Genomic DNA, 18,666 nt, shown 5'->3' on the forward strand with positions numbered 1-18,666 from the left:
ACAGCGCAGCTGTAACGGTGCATGAATTGATCTTAGAACTCTAATGATGAGAGAAAATGAATTTGTCACATTTGATTTGCTCTGAGACACTTCGGAGGCATGAAATTCTCCTGTGCTCATCAGTTTACCGCAGGCCATGCTATGAGGAAATGGACCTCGAGTATAATGAATAATTTAATGTTCTTTTTTTCTGTTTCTCACCCTTTCTCTTTCTCTGTTGTCTGGCTCTGTGTCCTCCCCTTTCCCCTCTTCTTTCACCACTGATACACCCAAATCTACCCAATAACTCTTCCTTCTTTTGGTTTACTCCTTTTTGATCCTCTTTACTCCCTGTACCTCTTTGTTTCTTTCCCCCCACTTCTGTCTGTTTCTTGCACAGGGACTTTCTTCCACGTGGATCAGGCATTGTTACCCGCAGACCTCTCATTTTGCAGCTGGTCAACAACATAGCAGGTGAGTCCACCAGTCTCATACACAGCCTGGGCCCCCCTTCTCCTTTCATCGTTGCCCTGCATATGGCCTCTCTGCTACAGTGCCTCAGGCTAGGCACACTGTCTGCTATGTGCAACCTTCATCTCTCTAATTTAACATTCGCCGTTTGTCTATCCTCTTGCCTCCCGCCTCCCTCCCTCCCTCCTCCTGCACCACTCTCTCTGTCTATATTACCCTGTTTCTGTGTTCAGAATATGCTGAATTCCTGCACTGCAAAGGGAGGAAGTTTGTGGATTTTGATGAAGTGCGGGCAGAGATCGAGGCGGAGACCGACAGGATAACGGGCTCCAACAAAGGCATTTCGCCCATCCCAATTAACCTGAGGGTTTACTCCCCACACGGTAATGGTCACAAACATTATTTTAACACACACAAACATTAATATAGCCCTGTTGTGCTGCAAACAGAGCATGGGGAAGTAATTTGCTTCATGCACTAGTTTTTCACCTCGCTGTTACAGTCTTTGGCCTTAAGAATTGTTGCAGAAAAAAATCTCCAGAGAGCCCTCCCAGATAAAAAAAAGGACTGTTGTGGTTTGGTAAAACATTAATAACTCATACATTGTGTGCAATGTAAGTCCATGGTGTAATTCCTATTTCATGCTGTTGCAAACAGCCATTCAGTCGATATTGGCTAACATTTACTATCAAATTTTCATGTTGATTTCTTTAAATAAATCTATGGGTTTTACATAATAAAACACCAGAGGTGCTTTGTTTTGTTTTAAAGAAATAATTTACAAATTAGAGATTTCCTACAGTGAAAATCTGCCTACTCAATAGCCTCATACAAGACGAAAGCTTCCCCTCCCACCTGGGTATGAAAATCACTACAGAGACCTATTACCTTGTTAAATTGCACTGAGGCTGTTTGTGTTGATGTCTGTTTATGTTTTTATTAAGTGGGAGGAAACTGAACTTGATAAATGCAAAAAAAAAAAAAAAAAAAAAAAAAAAAATACAGATGGATAGTAATTCTTTGCTTGCCATATAAAAGACCATATTCACAGCATTTTGAGCAGACTGGGTAATGGTGTGTTCTCTTTGGGAAAGCTCTCAATATGCCAGACATTAATCAGTGCCATTTCCAGTTGAGGTTTCTGTCCGGGTACTTTTATCCTATTTATAGGATGTGTCAAATTGATTTATAATGTATCAAATTAGAAAAACTCAATGAAAATAGACGAAGGATTTTATTGAAGAAAGTGTGTAGTAATTACATCAGTTTAATGATGACGTGATGCTTTCACTTGTAGGTGTATTTTCTGTCACAGCTACAGGAAGCATGCTTATTTACCTTATTCCAACTCTTGGAAACACAACTTGCATTTTATTACATTGTGACCTCTGCATGTGTCTCAGTGCTGAATCTGACCCTCATCGACCTGCCGGGCATGACAAAGGTTGCCGTCGGGGACCAGCCCGTAGACATTGAGCACCAGATCAGGGACATGCTGCTGCAGTTCATCACCAAGGAGAGCTGTCTGATCCTGGCTGTCACCCCAGCCAACACGGACCTGGCCAACTCCGATGCCCTTAAGATCGCCAAGGAGGTGGACCCACAGGGTAAAGATTTAGTTTACAGTAGTGTAGTGAATGAGTGGAGTTACCAAATGTGCCATAGTCAAAGGCTGTGGCTTTACTGGACAGTTCCCAGGTGTGTATGAGAGCAGCTGGGTGAATGTGGGGCATCAGTGATAAAAGTCTCAAGTGGCTTTTCTGGATAAATAAAAGGTTTAAATTAAATACATATTTTCTCTTTCTTTGTCGTGTGAAAGTAATAGCGAATCATAATTAAAACTGTGAGACAGCCTCATCTTATTTTCTATATTACTCTACAGTCTTTTTTATTTGCTGATTTCTGTGGGCTACAGTTTTTCCATTATTCAGCTTCTCTGTTTCCCTCGTTTCTGTTTCGTAACAGTACTGGGCAAAGGTCAGAGAAACTGACATGATAATTATTCTTGGTATCAAGGCTTTTCTCAAGAATGTGTCATAAAAATGGAAGCCGGATATACAGAAGTTGGAAAGAGGATGGAGATTGATTGAAGTGATTAAGTTGATTAATCTTAACCTTAAATTTATTATTATTTTTTTAAATTGTGTCCAGGTCTTCGCACAATTGGTGTTATCACGAAACTGGACCTAATGGACGAAGGGACAGACGCAAAAGACATTTTAGAAAATAAACTCCTGCCACTGCGTAGAGGTGAGGATGATATACACACACGCACACAAACACAGACTTACACGCTGCATCATTGACTCCATAGTGATTATTTGCATTTATGTGTGTTTAGGCTACATTGGTGTAGTGAACCGCAGTCAAAAAGACATTGATGGGAAGAAAGACATTCGTGCTGCTCTGGCGGCAGAAAGGAAGTTCTTCCTGTCTCACCCTGCCTACCGACACATGGCTGAGCGTATGGGCACGCCACACCTACAAAAAACACTCAATCAGGTTTGCCCTGACTTACTGCCTTTGTTTTTTTTTCACTAGTGAACATAATTTCCCTATTGCCATGTCATTTGATTCTTCCAAATAATAGTCCCAACTATCTATCTCCAGCAATTGACCAACCACATCCGGGACACTCTGCCTGGGCTGCGCAGTAAGCTGCAGAGTCAGCTGCTCTCTTTGGAGAAGGAAGTGGAGGAGTACAAGAACTTCCGTCCGGATGACCCCACACGCAAGACCAAGGCCTTGTTGCAGTAAGGGCAGCTGAATATTGTCGCTTAAATCAATGCAGAATTTGTATTTACAGTAGTGGGCTTTTAGGTGACATAAAAGACTGATTGTCTGACAGATTCTCTCACTCTCAAGCTTTTGCTCTTTTGATGATGCTCTCACTCAAGCCGGTTGGATGCAATATCAAACTCGTCTTCTTTTTTTCGTTTTTTCATTAAAAAATAAATACATAAAAATCACCTGCCTGTTTGGCAACTTGGTCAAGTGAAAAACTAGGGTTTTTCACTTGGCTTGGGCAATTTGGCAACTATCAGTGAGAGTAGGACTCCCACAACAAGCTCAAAACAAAACAAATCAACCTTATCAGACAGTTCACTTTAAGCAAACCCTTGCTTTATGTCTTTTCAGATGTATTATTTTGTTTCAGCCTGCTTGTTATGGAATTAGCTATTACAGGGTGACCCAAAAAAATGGGAATTTTTGAAGTGCGTATTGGCAGACATGAGCAAGTGGCAGCACTGCGAGACAGTGACCTTGAGCAAGTAAACACTCCGCCATTTTAGTAACCATGGATCAGTGGAACGGGCAACAGTGTGCGTTAGCCATAAAAATGTTTTATAAAAAGGGTGATAGTTTGACAGCTGCGCAGAGGGAGTTCCGACGTTTTTACAACTTAGGACGCCATGGTGCTGTTCCATCAAAACACGCGATAAAATGTTGGATTAATAACTTTGAAGAGACTGGATCTGCCCTAAAGAAGAAACCAATTGTTCGGTAACCGTGTGATCTCAAGATTCGGTAACGTTCCCTGGCCCCCTAGATCGCCAGATTTGTCAGTTTCTGATTTTTTCTTGTGGGGCTATCTCAAGAGTAAAGTGTGCACGACTCGACCAAGAACTCTGGATGAGTTAAAACAGAGAATTCAGGATGAAATTCACAGTATCCCAGCTGAGATGTTGCAGCGGTCAATGAGGAATCTCAACAGCGGATTTCAAGAATGCATTCGTACAGGAGGACGCCATCTACATGACGTAATTTAAAAAAAATGAAAATTCCATCATTGTTTCTTAAATGGCATGTTTTAAGGTTTCAATTACTATGAATAAAATATTTTTCTTCCATCACTCTTGGTTTTATTGGATTGTTAAAAAGTTCCCATTTTTTTGGGTCACCCTGTATTAACTAACTGCCATTTCTCCAGTGGACCTGCTAGATGGCGCCAGCTGGTGTTACTACTAGATCTCTGGTTCACCTTGGTTTCTTGTGTTTTGTGCCCCTTCCTCCCCAGGATGGTGCAGCAGTTCGGAGTTGACTTTGAGAAGTGCATAGAGGGCTCCGGGGACCAGGTAGACACCAATGAGCTGTCGGGTGGTGCCAAGATCAACCGCATCTTCCACGAACACTTCCCCTACGAACTGGTCAAGGTGAGCGCTGCTTGCCGGTCTTGTGTTTGTGTGAATGTGTTTAGGGGAGATTGGCTGCCGAAATGGTCATAAAGGCTGTCACAGGGTAGATTTTTGATTAATAATTAAAATCTTCTCCTATAATCCCTTAGATTGTGTTTGATGAGAAGGAGCTGAGGAGGGAAATCAGCCACGCAATCAAGAATGTCCATGGTGTCAGGCAAGTGGAGCAGAGATGAAACCTTGATATGACTTATAGAGCAGCCACCCATAGAGCATATTTTAAAGCACTGGCTAAACTCCTGTATTCAGTGTTTTTGGATAACTGCTGTTCCCACTCACTTCCATTCTCTCCCTTCTAGCGATGTACACAATTATCTGGGTGCTCAATTAATTCTTTAAAACAGGGGTGGGGAACCTTTTTCCTGTCAAGGGCCGTTTAAATTTTTAGAACATCCTTCAAGGGCCGTACAAAATTATTAAATTAAAATTTACCTAGACAGCAATTACTGAGCAGCAAATCACTCATTTCCTCAAAAGCCCTATTCACACATGGCATTACTCCACCTCAATGCCACCGCATTGATCAGTTGTGTCTTTGTACCTTAATTTCAATTAACTTCATAAATTCATTTTAGTGAAAGCTGTAACTGAGAAACTACACAGGAGGTATTGCCATCAGCGTTGTATCAATTCAGTGGCACACCTGCCACACAGGTGCCAAATGCAACATCATCTGGAACATTTCTAACTGTACCTAAGAGTTAGCCTTTGAAATTCAGGGAAAAAAATATTTTACTTAAATCGCAGTCAGAAAGAGAAAAACGTGAGGGAGGCAAACTGACACATGCTCGATGCTCGATGATGCTCGATGATGCTCGATGATGCTCGATGATGCTCGATGACGCAAACAAGGCTTGCGTCATCGTTTGTGCAGTGGCATCGTACAGCATTGGAGCTAAATTAGCAATTACCGATTCAATCGTCAGTCGGCCCAAGTCTAATGCTCTATTTTTTCTTGTAAAACTGGGAATATTGCCATGATAATCTGCATTTAAGCTTTATTTCTGTGAAATAATGCATACATTTACACTAGTCTTAGGGCCAAACATTAACTTTATGGCTCATCTGCCAATGGCAAGTAAACTGAGGAAATTTAGAAATATTTGTTACTGGCCTTAAAACTGTATCATGCGTGATTTACATATTGTGCTCCATCATTGTTGCAAGAACTCCAGCCTCTGAGACTTTTCTCTTTGTCTTCATGTTTTCTTTTTGGTGGCTTAACAGAAGAAATGTATCTCTCTTAATAATCTTTTAATAACGTGTAAAGCAGATGTGTCTTCTAGCTAAATCATAGGCAGACATGGTGTAAATCTGGCCCTATGCTGTAATTTCAAATTATTTACTAGCCAGATGGCTGGTGACCTCAATTTATTTTCATGCCAAACCCACATTTATCTGCATTTGGCAGGTAATGGGTATTAATTTTTGACTCTGACAAGTCTCTTAATCTATAGTTTCTATATTGTAGCAGATCATAATTGATGAAACAGCTGTGCCTCTTCATTTAACATTAATTTTCCTATTCAGACACTGGTCAGACAGGATGCAGCCAGTGTAGCAGGGTCAATAGATTAGATGCGATGTCTGATGGCTGCCACGTAGCCGGGTCGTAGGCTGTCTGGACACAGTTGAGTACTTTTCAGCTTCCAACAGAATTATATTCATTTTTAGAGACAGAAAAGTTCAGTTCAGCAAAAGTCATGATCTGTTTTATTTGGGGAAAATTAAGACAAACAAGGAAACAACGCAGTGCACTGTATACCTTCCTGTTGTTGCACTAATCATCATCAAAAGATTGCAAAAAATAGATTGGAGAAGGTATAATAAAACAGCAACCTAGTGGGCAGAAATCTTCGCATCAAATATGCTGCCTATTTTCTGACAGATCAGTGTGTGTCCATATTTGTCTACTAACCTTACACACGATGCAGACAAACAAATGGAGCCAATTATGGAGTTATTTCACACCGTCCAACAACATTGTGAAGTGCCAAAAATAAATGAATAAAACAATAAATCCTAAAAAAGAGTAAAAAGATACTGTTCAGTTAGATAAAGCTCTGTTAAAGTCCTTTGTTACTTTTACTTACTTTTTTTTTTTTTTTTTTTTTTTACATCCCTAGCTTCATCATAGCTTTTCTTCTGCTTTGGTTCAGATTATTAAATTTGTTTTGCATAGCCATTTTTGACTAAAAGTACCAATTCGAGAGGCATAATCAGTAAGTATTTGCAGCTCTACAATGTATGAAATGTTTCCTACCCATCCCCTTTCCCTCTGTCTCCTCTTTGCATCACCACCCACTCCCGTTTTTTTCCTGTCTGCTGATAAACACAATGATTTATGATGCCATTTTGTGTTACATGTACTGTCTTCCACTCTCTCTCTCACTTTACATTATTGTCTTTGTTTATGTTGCCATTTTTTCCTCTCTGATCCTCTCCTGTCTGTCATATCTCATTTGTGCTTGTCTGCTTAATTGTGTTTACACCTGGTCTTCTCTAGCACTTTATTTTCCTGTTGCCGGTTGTGGCTGCAAGTCTGTCAGTTTGTCAGTAATGTCAGATCTCTGCACAATAACTTGATTTGTCTGTTGTTGTTTTTCTATCTGTCTGCTCATCCTTCTATCCATGTATATCTGTCTGTCTGTTTGCCTATGTGGCTGTTAACTGTCCATCTGTCTGTCACTGTGCCTCTGTCTCTCTGTGCGTCCTCAGAACGGGCCTGTTCACTCCAGACCTGGCGTTTGAGGCCATCGTGAAAAAGCAGATCGTTAAGCTGAAAACACCCTGTCTCAAATGTATCGATCTGGTCATTCAGGAGCTCATCAACACAGTCAGGCAGTGCACCAACAAGGTACTGCAGGTGTCCAGCATCTCCCGACCCAGCCAGGACACAGGGCAGGGGCACACGTGGGCGGGATGGAGGGTACACCGGCACAGAACACCTGCCGTTAGCTTTCTGGAACATCTGGAATAATTTGTGCCGACACATTAAGCCCGTGTCTTCTGAGAGAGAAAATGAGCTCTGTGCGGTTTGCCCTCACCTCGGCCCAGCCCACTGAGCCCTGTGTGCAGGCAGCGCTGTCGTGTTGTGGAGTGTTGTGACGGGTGTAGTGTCATCGTGGAGATGAGATGTTTCCGGGATCAACTTATCTCTGAGCATCTCTGGTCTCGCCTGGACAAGCTGCAGGTCGCACAACTCACTACACATAACAAGGACAGCATGAGTTGATTTTCAGCTGTAGTTATTTGTGTTTGAGTTGGACCTGGTACGCCCAACTCTGCCCTACTGACCCGGTTTGAGAGGAACCAGTTAGTCACTGAAGAGGTTGTGAAAAACCTGCGGCTTGTCCGTCTCCACTGCTTGATTTTTCTGTCAACAACTAGAACTGACTAACTGAACAAAAACCTTTTTCTTTTTTATTTCCTCTTCCTCTTGTCTCCCCTTTCTCTTTTCTCTTTGTTTTCTCTGTCTCTGTTTCTGTCTTTCTACTACCACAACAAAACGCAATCTGACCTCGTGCCCCTTCAGAACGGGGCTCTTCACCCCCGACTTGGCCTTCGAGGCGATAGTCAAAAAGCAGATCCTCAAACTGAAAGAGCCCAGCCTCAAATGTGTGGACCTAGTGGTGTCCGAGCTCACTGCGCTCATCATGAAGTGTGCCGTCAAGGTAACCAGGGACGTGCCTTCAGGGTGAGCGGCATGGCGAGAAGAGGGATTCCTCTTCTCTGTCAGCGCCCATCCCTGTCTACCCAATGAGACGGTCACCCTAATGAAATCAGCCCTACCCCCACCTTTGTCCCAACACCATCCGTGCTCACTGCTTGGATTATGTGTGCCACTCTCCATCCCCCATCCAATCTCTGTGTCCCTTTGTGGCAATCTCCATACCCTTCTGAACATGCATTGACTTGCAAATCACATCTGAAGTTTTAAGCCTATCTTAAAATTTCCACCAGCCTGCTCCCCCCCATGCCTCAGTTTGATTTCAGCACATCAAAGTGATTTTTGTTCCCCACCTCCACACTGCTCCCTCCCTCTCTCCCTGCCCAAGACCCTGGCCTGGCCTGGCCTGGCCTGCCAGTCTGGGCACAGCAGAGCTCCTCTATGCTTCCTCACTGACCCGCATGGCAGATTCACATTTAACTGTCTGCCTAACTGGACAGAAAGGGTGTGATGTGAGGGAGAGACAGTGCACATAGCCCATGGCTCTCTGGGCTCTGTCATAGCTTGAATGGATTGTTTCCATAGCAACGGTGCTCTAATGCCATCTTGTGGACAGAGGAAGGTGCTGCACACCATCAAATGATTCAGCACACCATCACTCCAACCCATCCTGCCTCACCTGAGGAAACACTTTCACCCTCTCAGCCTGTCCTGACTAATCTCAAATACCATCAGAGCCCTGCTGTCAGCTAGGGATGACCGTTATAAATCTATCAACATGTTCTCATGACCTCAGTTCTCAAAATTGGTCTCTGTTGTTTAAAGAAATAAGCAGCTTGTCTTGATATATTATAGAATTGCATAGCTGTAACCTCACAGCATCACTCAGATGAATCCGTATTCACTGTGTCATCCCTGGCTGATAGTACCTGCTTTAGCACCTCTTAGAACTGACATTTATCCTATATGCTGCATAATACTGTATTTAAAATGTGTGCGTGTGTGTGTTGGCTTTTGGTTGGATACGCGTGGCTCTGAAATGTCTGTTGACCTTCTCTTTTCCAATACTGTACTCTCTATTTCTTCTGGCTTTCTCACTTTTCTCTGATAACGCATTGGTAAGTCTTGCAAGGTTCTTGTTCATTTGTTAACGTGTGTGTCTGTAGTCAGTGCTGCAGTTGTTTGATGGTTTGCCTTTCAGCTCGGCTCTTATCCAAGACTGAGAGAGGAGACAGAGAGGATTGTAACCACCTACATCAGAGAGAGAGAAGGCAAGACCAAGGACCAGGTCAGTTTTCTCAAAATATCATGATGTTGAACCATGGTTCTCTACCACTTTGCGGTGCCTTGGAGTTTAGTTTAGTTGAGTTAAACTAAGTGTAGTTGAGTTTGTTATTGGAACAGTTAAAAGACAATCACATACAGGCAAAAAAAGAGGCAAAAACATACAATATTAACAGAAGTTGTGAAGGAAAGGTTAAAGAAACCCATTCCCTAATAGCAAGTAGTTACAAAACCTGTAAGGTGAAATAAACTGCACCGCTTTTTCAGTCTATAATTTCTCCCGTTTATTTATACCCAATAGTGTTGTATCTTATACCGTTGTAAAGCCTGATTTGTCCTCTTTCCAATGAGATACAACTTGTAATGATCCTGCATTTCTGGAATGAGTGACACCGGTAATTGTGTGGGAAGTGACCAATTTTTTTTTTTTGTCTTTTTTTGTCTATTGTCTTTTATACCGTTAGAAAGCCTGATTAGTCCCCCTTTCAATGAGAAATAAGTTGTAAGGATTGTCAATCGATTGGTGTGACCAACATGGCTAAACATGCCCCCTCCCTGAGGGGAGCAAAATCCCATTCAATGTGTTTTCAGTTGATCATTTCTCCCCTGTGATAGGACCAATTGGATTTGTGAGTTATACTGTTGGAATGCCAGTCCCCTTTACAATAGGGTATAATTGTAAGGATGAGGCAACACAGCTAAACAGGTGGGAAGCACAGTAATTTATTTTATTCATTTTCTACTGGACCTTAGTAGCGTGTGGAAATTCCATTTGCAGCAACAACAGCTTCACACCTCCTCCTCATGCTGATCAACTGAAAACACATTGAATGGGATTTTGCTCCCCTCAAAAAGGGGAGGAGGGGACATATTTAGCCATGTTGGTCATACCAATTGATTGACAATCCTTACAACTAATTTCTCATTGAAAAGGGGACTAATCAGGTTTTCTAACGGTATAAAAGACAACACCAATCGGTATTGTTAAATGGGAGAAATGATCAACTAAAAAAATATTGGAGGGGATTTTGTCAAAAAAAAAATTGGTCGCTTCCCACACAATTACCGGTGTCACTCATTCCAGAAATGCAGGATCCTTACAAGTTGTATCTCATTGGAAAGAGGACGAATCAGGCTTTACAATGGTATAAGACACAACACTATTGAGTATAAATAAACGGGAGAAATTATAGACTGAAAAAGCGGTGCAGAACTTTTTTTGCCTAGTGTAAATAAAAGACATACACAATATCTAAGGATATACTGTGTTAATAAGCGAGTTTTAAGATTCCTCATGAACATGATTTCAAACGAACTGTCTTTATAGGGTCTTGTAGACTGTTCCATGGTAATGGGCCAAGAAATTAAGCTAAAAATTGTCCCTTAGTGGTTCATTGAGCTCAGGTCTGCGGGGAGAAAAAAGAAGGGGTAGCAGGAGAATTTCTGATGTCCACCAAACCACTGGGAAATGAAATAACCACTATAGAAATAAGAAGAAAATCATGACAACAAAAATGGGTGAAAAGTGGCACGAATCTGGCTTCCTCAGGGTGTCTCATCACACCGTGAACACAAACCAATTTGTTTCCATTGTATGTCAAGGCACCCTGAGGGAGGCTGTTGTGCCAGTACATTTGGTGTATTTTTAACTATGTAGCCCTCCAAGTAAAGGCTTTTTCACTTCCTGTCACCTACATGAGTGCCTGGATCTGAATGATTTGTGCGTTACTCACTAGCCAGTATCCAATTGTTATTACAAGGCCAATATTTACATGAATGAAATTAAAAATTTTGCGTCTACGACTTCACAAATCCGTATGTGTGAGCTTCCGATGAGGACGTGAGCATGGCATAACCTTAAATCATACAATATCAAGGTCAGAACCAGTGGCGTACATGTTTAATTTTACTTTGTGCCATCTCAAAATTGGCTGTTAATTGAGAACTCTCTGTGCTAATCCTGATTTTCTGCCTCTAATTAAGGTCCTGCTGCTGATTGACATCGAACTGTCCTACATCAACACCAACCATGAGGACTTCATCGGCTTTGCTAAGTATGTGTCCTTCACTCTCCCCAAGGTACCCCCGCCTTTCCCAGCCCACGTTACAGCTCGCGGCCTGTGACCCCGGTGCCAGCATAGGCATTATGATCCCATTTAAGTGCACGCTGCCTGTTGGCTGAGGTGCACTTGTATATCTCTAGACCTCAGTCAGAGCTGGAGAGCGAAGCAAAACGCCTGTAACTCTCACCCTTGAGTATGCAAGCCCACTCTCCCCAAATGCCGTTTCAGGAACACCCACTCTTGATTTTCCATTAGTGAAGTAGATGTGATTTCAAATGTGTTGCCTGTAACTGAACACATGTAAGCAGTGGCGAGTCAGTGTGATGTAGCACGGCGATCGGTGATCCGTTCAGAGCAAAGCATGTGTCTGCCTGTGGGGGCTGTTGGTGCCAGAAGGGTCAAGGTCAGTCTAGCTGCCTGCCTCTTCTCCCCGCATGCAGCCGTATCGCCCTCCACCTGACAAACTCAATCAAGCATGCTCGATTGCTCGATAGATACTCTCCCCGTCCGCTGCCGGCTGTTTGATTGTGAGGAGCTCATTACTGTACCGGAGAGCAGAATTGCATCGACTCATAGCTGCTGTTGTGTTTCATTTGCACGCTGCCAACCACTTAGCAGTTTGTGTGGGATGTGGCTCACATAGTCTCTAGTGCAGTGGTTCTCAAACTTTTTGGCCCAAGGCACACCTTTTTTAAGATACATGTTTGAAGGTACACTATATCCACAGCTAAATTCCACATAGTGCTGTATGTACATGATCATACATAAGGAATACAATTGTACTCATTATGTATAATACTTATTAGGCCTATTACTTAAATAATACTCACCCACAATAAAAAAAATTCACTGAATTCCATGTTTTTCACCAAAACCATACCTTTTATTCAACAAATGTAAACAAACGACTTTACAGCTTCAGACTATAAATTCGTCAATTAAACAAGCAGTCAATGTATAATTAATTCATAAAACATGAACAGTATATGTAACCAATGACACAACAGGCAAGTAGTGCTCCTAAAATGAGATCTGGAAAGATTTATGGAATAAATGTGTAACTCAAGGGTATGTATTCGGTTTTTCTATATATATTTTATGAAACTGTGTAGGAAGTGGCTTACATGTTCCTGCCTGACAGAACAGTCTTTTGATGTGAAGAGGGACAGAGAACAGTGCCACTCTCATGTCTTGCTCCTCTCACAGTCAGTTTCGTTTTCCCAGCCCAACATAGCTCTTATGCTGCTGTCTGTGGACAGTGTGTGCCTTTTTAGCGTTTTGTCCCAGGCTCTTTCTTCCATCTCTCTCTCTCTGTTGAACGGGGTGTTTGTGTGGTGCGTGTCTTTTTTAGAAATTTCTCCATGTTTCCTGTGGCCAATCTTCTTCACAGTCGCAGCCAGTTTTCCAAAAGTGTGCCACAGCGCGGTAAACAATGTCACGTTGCTATGGGAACAGCACTGTCACAGCCGAGTGCTGTGAACAGAATGGATTTTTGGTATTTACTGTTCTTACTGAATAATTTCCTTTCATATGTTGTTTTATATTACACTACAAAATTGCATTCATTTGTTAAGATTAAAAATTATCTTGAGTATCTTGTATCTAAGACGTAATTCCACAGTCGGAGTCGGTGCTCACGGCACACCGTTTGAGAACCTCTGCTCTAGTGTAGCGGTTGCAGTAGGACGTGCAGCATGTAGTCGAGTGGAATCCCCGGCCCCTTCCCCCCTGTTTGAGTCATGCCATTGACTCAGTAACAAAGCAAGGCCCTGCGTGTGTGCAAGTGTGGGTTTCTGTCTAGCATCCGCATGGTGAGTGGATTGCCACAGTGTGCTAGAGATCAGCTAGGGATTTTTAACGGTTCTCGTGACGTCACTTTCAGTCTTGACTACAGAAGGCTGGATGATGGTAGCCCCCCGGGGTACAGCAACAACAGGTGGGCTGTCAGAAAGCACACAGGGGTATGTGTGGGTGTGTGTGTGTGTATGTGTGCGAGTGAGAGTTTCACCCTCCCCGCTGTCTAAATTCCTCAACAACCTCCTTTCAACTCCTTTGTGCGTGTAAAAGTACAACATTAATCATCATGATAACAATGTTTTAGTATTTACCTAAAACCAGGATTTGAAAAGTGTTTGACCAAAAAAAGAAGGAAATAGCAGAATAAGTGGAAAATAAAACATTGGAGTAGATGTGATACATTGATGTTTAATATGATCATTTTAAACATGAAGTCATGTTGGGTTTGTTTTCTTTGTACTCGGCATTGTCCTCTCATCACAGTGCCCAGCAGAGGAACACGGCTGTAAACAAGAAGAGGGCCATTCCCAACCAGGTACGTCTTATCACTCTGACCCCCCTGCACCCTTATACTGCAGCCGTGGTTACACTTGTCTTTTCAGTGCGACTTTTGTTCCTAAATGTGCCAGGTTGGAGCTCAGCTGTGTCCACATATGTGTCCAGACTTAAAACGTCAATGCCTGATCAGATAGTGATCAGATATATTCCTTACTCAGAGCGAAGCAGTTCACCTCAGCATGTGCGTCTAGCTGATGGGATCCAAATGTGAGCAAGATTTGATCTTGGGGCGTGCAGACTTGACAGTTAATACGCCCTGGCACGATCGGATGAGAAATGTCACATTGAAAAGATAAGTGCAAACACGGCTTGTCTTATTCCTGCCCCTCTCACCAGTCCCAAGATTTAATCTCCCTTTACTGATGCCTCCCATTGCCGGGCTATTAATTAACCACGAAAATACAACTGATTCGAGCTCTGATGCGGCCCAATGCCATAAGTCTGTCTCGATCTTTCTAACTGTTAATGATGCCTCCCATTTACGTGCCTTTAGTACTGACTGTACCCAGTCCCAGTCTTTGCTAATCAAGATATTGAACTGGCTCAATGGTTGTTGTCTACCATGTTGGAAAGCTGGTGCCTCTCCTTTCCTGTTTTACCCATATTGTTGTTTGTTTTCCCTGTGTGTTTATAAGATCCTCAAACCCTGTTAAAATGCCGCTTATCAGCATTTAAGATTGCAGTTTCAGAGAGGGGAGAGTTGCCATAGCGAATTTGAGAGGACCCCACCTCCCTGCTTTACTGCATTTGGAAATGAGCGTTTGTTTCCACTGCTATCATTAATTGCTGTTTGCACGCTCTGTAATACAACCCAGGCATGATAACCTCCCAACAAAGCAACAATTAACCACATGAAGTGTGTTGTTTGTTTTGTTGTTGCAGAAGCATCTTTTGAACTGAAATTCAGAATGTGCATGAGCCCCGCCACTATCAATTGAGCAGCAAATATGAAATAACCAAATTGTGGTATTCTTGAAGTAATTTCTAATTGCATGTAACTCTTCTGCTCTCCCTGTCTCTCTCTCTCTCTCTCTCTCTCTCTCTCTCTCTCTCTCTCTCTCTCTATCGCTCGCCCTTTCTTTATCTGCCTTTCTCTGGCTGTCTCATGGATTCTCTCCTCCTGTCCCATCCTGGTTTTGCTCTCTTCAAACCTGTCATTTCTTCCATTTTACCCCTTTTCTTCAATCTCTTTCTTGAACTTTTCATTTTCTGACCTCCCCTATCCTCCTCTTTGCCCCCCCACCCCCCACCCACTCCACCGCCCCAACTCTTCTCCTCTCTATCTCTCATCTGTCCCTCATCCTTGTTCGCTTGCTTACTCCTTTCTTTCGGCTATGATTTTTATCCTGCCATCCTTTTGCCTTAATCCCTCCTCCGCTTCTTATTACTGCAGGGTGAGATTCTGGTAAGTACCCCACAGATCTAAACCACATCCTGCCAGGGGGTCAGCAGGGGTAGAGGCCATGCAGGAGAACTGAGGCCTTCACACACAGGTCCACTAACAATACAGTTAGGGTGGGTGAGAGAGAGAGATAGACTGCAGGGAGCTAACAGGATTAACAGGTGATTCCTCCAAACACAAAGGTGATGCCTCTCGCCATAATGGGTTGTTCTCCCCCTCTGCAGCTTGGCGGACTGGGAGAGGGCCAGGAGGAGAAGGTAGAGTCTCCAGACTCAAAACAAAACTGAGATCAATTGCAATCCTAGCATCAGCACAGTTACCAGTAATCAGTAACTGTCAGTTTGGTAATTGTTAGCAGGTTTGCTCCATAATTCTTGCTCTCAATATAGCACGACAGTAATTGTCTTCATTTAATTTTGCACATCTAGTTTACTACTAACAGTGTATTTCATCTCTACTATATATATTTTTAAGCCACACTGGAATTCCCCCGCCTCACAGAAACGTTTTTTGGCACTTTGTAATGCTGTACTTTCCTTTGCATAAGATTTTACAGAGGAGGGGGGAAATCTTACTCCGCCAGCGACCGTGGCCGGCTTCAGTTCTCTTGTCTTTGGGTTCAAACCTCTGCTGCTGCCTCAGGCATGGTGACCCAACAGTTTACCTTGTGGAGAATCATCCGAAACATCATTGGGAATAACAGAGGGAGGGCATTGGGGGGCCATCCAATCAACTGTATACAACAAACAGGCCTTTGTGATTCTTCAAATGTTCCTTCTACAGATATCCCATTGATTCTAATGAAATACATTTTTTTTTTCCTTTTTTGTTATCTTTAATGCCTTTCAACATATTTACTTACTTAAAATATGTTCCTATATTAACTGTTTCACTTTGTTACAAACAAGCCTGCTAAGTCTCTGACTGCTGTGTTTTTTAAGTGTTGAAAGCTGAGTGAATCAGACCTATCTGTTATTTAAACCAGAAATCTGACGTGGCAGTGGGATTTTTATTAAATGATCTAATCATACCTGACACCGAATTGACTATCACGAAAAAATAAAATTGCATTTTTGATTTAGCATGATTTGTTTTTAATCGTTTTCATTTTGAATTCTTATAATTTATTAATCCAAGCTTTATTCCAGTATCTTATATTAACTCCTTGCATGACTTGCATTTGACAAACTGAGAGGAAATGGATTGAACTTTTTATGACCGTTGTCTACCACTGACTCAAGTAATGTAGGAACAAAAGCATCTCATCTGTCACCACACGTTCCCATCTCAGTTTTTCCGCTTCTATAGTCTCAACTTGGTCGTAACATTTCCAACTGACTTTAATACAGGGGATTTTAAACTTTTCCTAGTTTCTTAGGGGTTTCAGGCATTTCCTCGCCAAGGCAAACTACCAGTTTAGCTCCAATGTTCTTGCCTCCTCTCCCTTGTTTATGTTGGCGCTTTTGAACTAATGAGTCTTTTTTTCCCTATAACTCACTCCAGTCCTCTGCTGGATGGAGAGGGAGTGCAGGAGAGGTTTAAAGCAGGTTTTGAACTGGGCGCAAGTACTTGGCTTTTTTCAGCTTAACACAAAAGCATCCTTCTCACTGATCGATGCTATTCTCAGTGCTCCTTTTAGCCATGCATGGGAGTCTGTTTGACAAACTGGAAAGGCATTACACCTACGAGGGCCACTCTCACTCAAAATGCATGGCTTTTGTCCTCGGAGAGAGCCTGTCAGTTCTGCCTCTCATCTGCTGTTTTGCCTCCCTCTCCATCTCTTCGCTCCACGTTTTCACTTTGCCGTCTAGATTTCTATCCCTCCTTGAACTCAGGTTCAGTCTGCCAGCCTGTCTGTGTTTATGCTTTCTCTCCCACTCATTACCCTGTCCTTTTTTCGCTCACGCTTCCCTTTCACTCTTACTTAGCCAGGTATCTAGCCTTCTGACCTGCATTCAGTGTGTGCATCCGAGTCCAGTTAACCCCACTAACCCCGCTCTGTTTTAACTGGCAGTATGTTGGCTTGGTTTTACTGACCCAATGACCCTAACATACCACCGTCGACCCTTGCTCTTTTACCCTGTGTTGTGGCTAGCGTAGTTTGACACCATCTGGTCCCATTTTGTAGTTTTAAGGATTTCTTTCCTGTTGAGTGAAAAAGAATAAGTACTCCATATCTCTTCAGTAGCCTCAGTCCATTCTACTTCTAATGTATTTATGCAGACATATTACACACAATATGTATTCCTGTCACGCTGTTTTTACAGAATATCCAGTTTCGTTTTTTTATTCTTCCCTCTGTCTTGTAGTGGATATTTAGGTGATGGTAGAAACACTACGACTCCAAAATAGTTTCTTTTAATGTAGTTAAGGCATGAGACAACCAAAGTTGCAGTGAGCAGGTAAGGTTTTTATTAGGTAGTAATCACATCCCAGAATGAACAGCGCAACACTTCATGGAGCCCTCACATTTTCTACCGTCCTCCTGGCACCTCCGCCCCCCCACCCCCACCCCATCTCTCTCTGCCCCATCTACCTCTCCACACAGGTGATCCGCAAAGGCTGGCTCACCATCAACATCAGCATCATGAAGGGAGGCTCCAAGGAGTACTGGTTCGTCCTGACCGCCGAGTCGCTGTCCTGGTACAAAGATGAGGAGGTGAGCCGATTTTGAGGCCATTGTGGTATTTTACTGCACATACATTTTAAGAGAAAATGACACGGCGCTACATAAATGCGGCTTGATGACCGAGGCAGTTCCATCACGCTGTCACCCTGCTGGCAGGATAGATTGTAAGGTTAGGAGATCCTGCACCATCTTCTCTGGAGGTGTGTGTGTGTGTCCCGGCCCAGCCTAACCAATGTGCAGACTACTGTTCAGCTGCAGCTTGATGAACAGGTAGTCTGAACACTGGGCAGGCGGGGGGGTGAGGAGGGCTGTGATGGGAGGAAGGGCCCCGAGGTCATTGTGGCTGCAGCTTGCTACCCTAGGGACAGTAGGACAGAGGGCACAGAGAGCAAACACTCGCTTGATTAAACAACCGAAGATATGTAGAAGCTTAACATATCTGTTGCACTGAAACACCACGCTACATTTTGATCCTGTTACACAGAAAGCAAGTTTAAACGAGAGGTTGTTTCAAGAAGCCCAACTGCTAAACTTTACTTTCGTCCAGTTGTACAAATGAAACCAGATGCGGTTGGACTGTATGCCCGCTCGCCTGCATAACTATCTGCACAGTCAGC

At 42.9% G+C, this 18,666-nt stretch overlaps 1 protein-coding gene across 6 annotated transcripts in view; it reads left to right on the forward strand.

The window, feature by feature from the left end:
- dnm2a (dynamin 2a) overlaps positions 1-18,666 on the forward strand; it is a 33,879-nt gene that overhangs the window by 6,695 nt on the left and 8,518 nt on the right. For 2 of the 6 annotated variants that reach the window (XM_030058768.1, XM_030058766.1), the window contains exons 2-15: positions 380-453; positions 684-833; positions 1,854-2,057; positions 2,602-2,700; positions 2,792-2,952; positions 3,061-3,203; positions 4,469-4,604; positions 4,736-4,803; positions 7,365-7,503; positions 9,518-9,604; positions 11,584-11,654; positions 13,944-13,995; positions 15,412-15,423; positions 17,969-18,079. In XM_030058768.1, coding sequence (XP_029914628.1) covers positions 380-453; positions 684-833; positions 1,854-2,057; positions 2,602-2,700; positions 2,792-2,952; positions 3,061-3,203; positions 4,469-4,604; positions 4,736-4,803; positions 7,365-7,503; positions 9,518-9,604; positions 11,584-11,654; positions 13,944-13,995; positions 15,412-15,423; positions 17,969-18,079 — 1,507 coding nt within the window. Of the gene's footprint in view, positions 1-379; positions 454-683; positions 834-1,853; positions 2,058-2,601; positions 2,701-2,791; positions 2,953-3,060; positions 3,204-4,468; positions 4,605-4,735; positions 4,804-7,364; positions 7,504-8,181; positions 8,321-9,517; positions 9,605-11,583; positions 11,655-13,943; positions 13,996-15,411; positions 15,424-17,968; positions 18,080-18,666 lie in introns of all 6 variants that reach the window. The other 4 variants (XM_030058767.1, XM_030058769.1, XM_030058770.1 and 1 more) reach the window with 3 other exon arrangements.

The sequence above is a fragment of the Myripristis murdjan genome, chromosome 8, assembly GCF_902150065.1.
Source record: "Myripristis murdjan chromosome 8, fMyrMur1.1, whole genome shotgun sequence".
Lineage (NCBI taxonomy): Eukaryota > Metazoa > Chordata > Actinopteri > Holocentriformes > Holocentridae > Myripristis > Myripristis murdjan.